The sequence below is a fragment of the Branchiostoma belcheri genome, unplaced genomic scaffold (assembly GCF_001625305.1).
Source record: "Branchiostoma belcheri isolate BF01 breed outbred unplaced genomic scaffold, Haploidv18h27 scaffold1273, whole genome shotgun sequence".
Classification (NCBI taxonomy): domain Eukaryota; kingdom Metazoa; phylum Chordata; class Leptocardii; order Amphioxiformes; family Branchiostomatidae; genus Branchiostoma; species Branchiostoma belcheri.
In genome coordinates, this window is record NW_017802684.1 from 1 (window position 1) to 4,167 (window position 4,167).

The window sequence follows — 4,167 nt, forward strand, 5'->3', positions numbered from 1 at the left end:
AAGTTCCTGAATATTCGATAGGTTAGAAAACTGACCTACTTTGAGAGATTCTATCGGGTTGTAGGACATATCAAGTTCAACGATACCCGAAGGAAGGGGTGGTATCTCCATAAGTAAATTTTGTTGAATGTTCAACTTTTTCAGTACGAGTGGAAGCTGGGCTTTCATTTGATTAAGGTTATTGTTGCTCAGTATAATTTCCTGCAAATCTGGAAGGTGTTTGAATGCATTCTGTGAGACTGCACTAATTTGGTTGCCGGAGAGGTCTAACATCCGCAATTTCTCACACCCGGTAAAATCGGTGTCTGATATCTTTGTTAGTTTGTTGTTAACCGCGGACAACACATCAAGATTCTCAAGACTGTGTAGCACACTACCTATTGCTAAAATGTTGTTGTTGTCCAAACTGAGCAGGGTCAGGTTTTTGAATGCCCTAAGCGCGGTGGGTTCGATGACGGAGATGTTGTTGTTCCCAAGCATGAGATGTATCGCACCTTGGGGACCCTGGAAGACGCCATCTTTGATGTCTCCGATGTTATTATCACTGAGTTCGAAAACGTCAGAATTTGGCATATTAGCGAAGGCCCCAGGTTGGATGGACATGATCCTATTCTTCTGCAGGTCAACTACCTGAGGAGAGTTGTTAACAGTCAACGTCTTATAGCTATGAAATATTTTTGCCAACACTATGTACACTTATTTACTCTTGAAATAAGACATCTGAGAGTTAATGTGTGTGATGTATAATTTTACTTGTATATGTAATTGTATTAGGCCAATGACAAGAGTGATATCCTCCTAGTGCCTTACTCGCAGATTATCCTTATGACTAGACCTAAAGTTACCTGTAGATTAGGCCTGGATGAGAAGACACCGGCGGGGATATCAGTGATGTTGTTCAGACTGAGGTGCACCTCCTTAAGTTTGTCGAGCCCACGGAAGACCCCGGCGGGTAACTCAGAGATTTGATTCCCTCCTGCCTCCAGGTCCACCAGGGTGGGAGTGTCATCAAACACCCCGACTTCGATCCTCTGCAGGCGGTTTCCGAACAGGTACAGAGACCTCAGTAGAGGAAGGCCCTTGAGATCGCCCTTTCTTACAATAGCGAGCTTCGTGCCTATAATCGGAAAGACACATTCATGATAGAGGGCATATGGCGGTGTATCACACCACCGTTGTATGTTTTTGGCCGTGGATGCTGAGCACCGTTCCCACCACTGCCCCTTGTTTAGGAAATTGCGTATGCATCATAGATATATTCACAGCGCATGTCACAATTCTGACCAAAAACAAACAATATTATGCCAATAATATATCGAGTATATATTTATCTGTATATCACTAACCTTGCATCTGGAGAAGCGTGGTGTTTTCCGGGATGCCTTGTGGAATGTGGTCTAGGTCAGGGGCATTACAGTGTACAGAGGAAACATCTTTGAAGCATTGACATTCGTCAGGACAAGCATGTGTGGACTGCACCACAACAGCAGCGACCATGACTAAAATGGCGGGAACCCAACTCCGAGTCGTCATAGTACCCTCTCGCCGAGTGAACCTGTTGGATTTGAACGCCATCATTAGGCTGACTCGCCCTCTGATATGAAGAAGAAGAAGAACTTTATTGCGCAACAGATGTAGCGGGTACAACGTATGGCAAAATATACATAGTTGGTGATGCTTACATACAAAGTTGGAACACATCTTATATTACTTTGCTGACAAAACAGCGACTATCGGCGACGTCGGAGTTTAAAGTGGTGATCAAGCCTGGGCAGTGGGCACTTTGACTAATGAAGTACTTGTAGTCAGCCCACCTTGTCAGTGTGGCAGCTTGATAAAGCAGTTCAGTAAAAAGACACACACCTACACCTTCATCTCATAAACTTTGTACTTAGTGCCCCCTAGCTGACCTGTGGCTAGTGTGCGCAGCCGAGGTCCGCGGCGGCCGGCGGTACAAAATACAGTTTTGCCTCTGTTTAACAGGGTTGGTGTGTCTAGCATCTGTAATGTACATTCAAGGCACTTGTTTGTAACGTACAGTGAAGTTTTCCTGTTGTTTTCTAGATTCCCGTCGTTTCCATAGTTTCCCTACCGTACTTTCTTTAGTTTTCCTACTTTTTGGCCGACTTTCCCCCTAGTTGTTCCCGCGCCCGCTAGTTTCCCTACATTCCATAGTTTTCCTGGTTTCCAAAAATAGAAAACTGGCAGTGAAACACTTTGCTCTGTCTAAATCTATTAATATAAAGCCAAGTATGTTCAAAACCGTTCAATAATGGATTTGGCATGCGTCATGACGTGCAGTTGTAGGGTGTGTGCTAGATGGCGCTCCCCATGGGGTTACGTCACCAAGTCATATGACCTCCACTCACATCTAAAGATGGCGGACAGTGAATTGTAGGTGAGTCACATTTTTCACAAATCTGTCAATTTTTTCGTCGCAAACGATGTGGATTATCAAGGCGTCAAGCCCTTAAAAGCATCCCCAGTGAATCCGATTGGCTGTTAGATGTGATATGAAGTAAAATATACAGATGAAGGCACTTCTATCCAAATATCTTTGCTCAGCCGCTGCCCGGTGATGATAGAAAATTTATTTTTTGTGGGAGGGTAAATGTAACACTACATTAGATTTTGATCATGGATGATATCTGTGTCATGCTTAAATTAAGCTACACAGCTGTTGTCTGCTCAGCCCTTTGTAAAATCATCTTACACAACGGTACATATTCTGACACACTAAATTCTGTGTAGGCCAGTCGACTTGCAGATTTTTAAGGGGGGGGGGGAGACAGGAAGAGGAAATGTCAGTATAATTTCATTTCTCCTTCTGTCGGAGCGCTCAAAAACAGGTAGTCGAAGTGGTAAGAATTTCTATCAAGCAAAGTTGTCACTTAGACTAAACCATTCTCATGATTATGGTAAGTTGTACCCGGTAGTCAAAAGATTATTGTTTCGTCTGTTATGGAACATCACAAAGGCTGCATACGAAGTTATTGAAGATGATTATATTATACTAGAAAGGCCGACATTTGCTTGAGAGCAAATGCAGCAGATGGCTTCACCACATCCCCCATACCGAAAATGGATCTATCCTACGATGGCTGCCAATAGTCTACACCCCCATGCAGTAATGGAACCTTCCAATACCAGAAATAGCCAAAAAGCCCTATTTTACATAACTTTAAAGTGGTGTATGTCAAAATCGAGAATGACATTCTTTGAACATGTGTCCAAGGTATCCCCATACCAAAGTTCAGGTCATTCGGATTTAATATTAGGGCACAGGAGCCAAAAATGTACAAAAATGTACCGAAAATAGCCAAAAAGCCTTATTTTTCCCAATTATAAAGTGGTGTATGTCAAAAGCTTGAATGACTTTTTGTAGACATATGTCCAAGGTATCCCCATACCAAATTTCAGGTCATTTGGTTTTAGTACCTGGGAACCAGATCTCAAAATGTATATTTTTGGCCTGAAAATGGCCAAAAAACCCAATAAAACAATTTTTCAAAAAAATGAAAAAAACGCGTCAGGGTATTTTGCCCCACTCTACCTTCATGCCAAATTTCGTGTTATTTGGCCTGAAAATGGCAGAGATGAATCCATTTAAAGAAATGGCAGGAGAAGGAGGAGAAGGAGAAGAAACATGGGGAACACAATATGTCTTCACCACTTTGTGGTGAAGCCATAATAAACTAGAAAGGCCAATATTTGCTTTGGAGCAAATATAGCGATGGGTTCACCACATTTTACCACATGGCAGGGAAAGAATGAGAAACACAAGGGAAAACAATGCTTTACATTGATATAACTATAGTATGAAGTAACATACAACTAAGACTACAACAGTTGGATAGCTATTCCCTACATTATTGGTTAGGATTGCATAATGCAAACTGTTGATTTTCAAGATAAGAAGAAGCGTTCATAGCCCGCATTCCAATGCTGGAGCAGGAAAGCTTAAAATACCTACCAAAACACTTGAATACAGACATACTGTCAGTATGGCATGGCTCTGTGCAGGTGTAAATGAAGTTAAGCCAGTTAAATCCCAACAGCCAATCAGCAAGGAGAATAGAGGAAAGCTGCATGCCTATTGGTTGATGCCTTGCATGCCATTGTGATGACTCATGTCCAAATGTGGTAAACACTGCACACTTACACAGT

At 42.3% G+C, this 4,167-nt stretch overlaps 1 protein-coding gene across 1 annotated transcript; it reads right to left on the minus strand.

Annotated features, from left to right (window-relative positions):
• Positions 1 to 39: 39 nt before the first annotated feature.
• On the minus strand, positions 40 to 1,875 carry LOC109463537 (leucine-rich repeat-containing protein 15-like; the record flags this gene model as incomplete). The annotated part of the gene is made up of 4 exons (XM_019760379.1): positions 1,815 to 1,875; positions 1,347 to 1,555; positions 846 to 1,117; positions 40 to 630 (listed from the first exon to the last, which is right to left on the minus strand). Coding segments are annotated over exons 2-4 (1,050 nt in total), but the record flags the coding sequence as incomplete, so codon positions are not given.
• Positions 1,876 to 4,167: the final 2,292 nt, after the last annotated feature.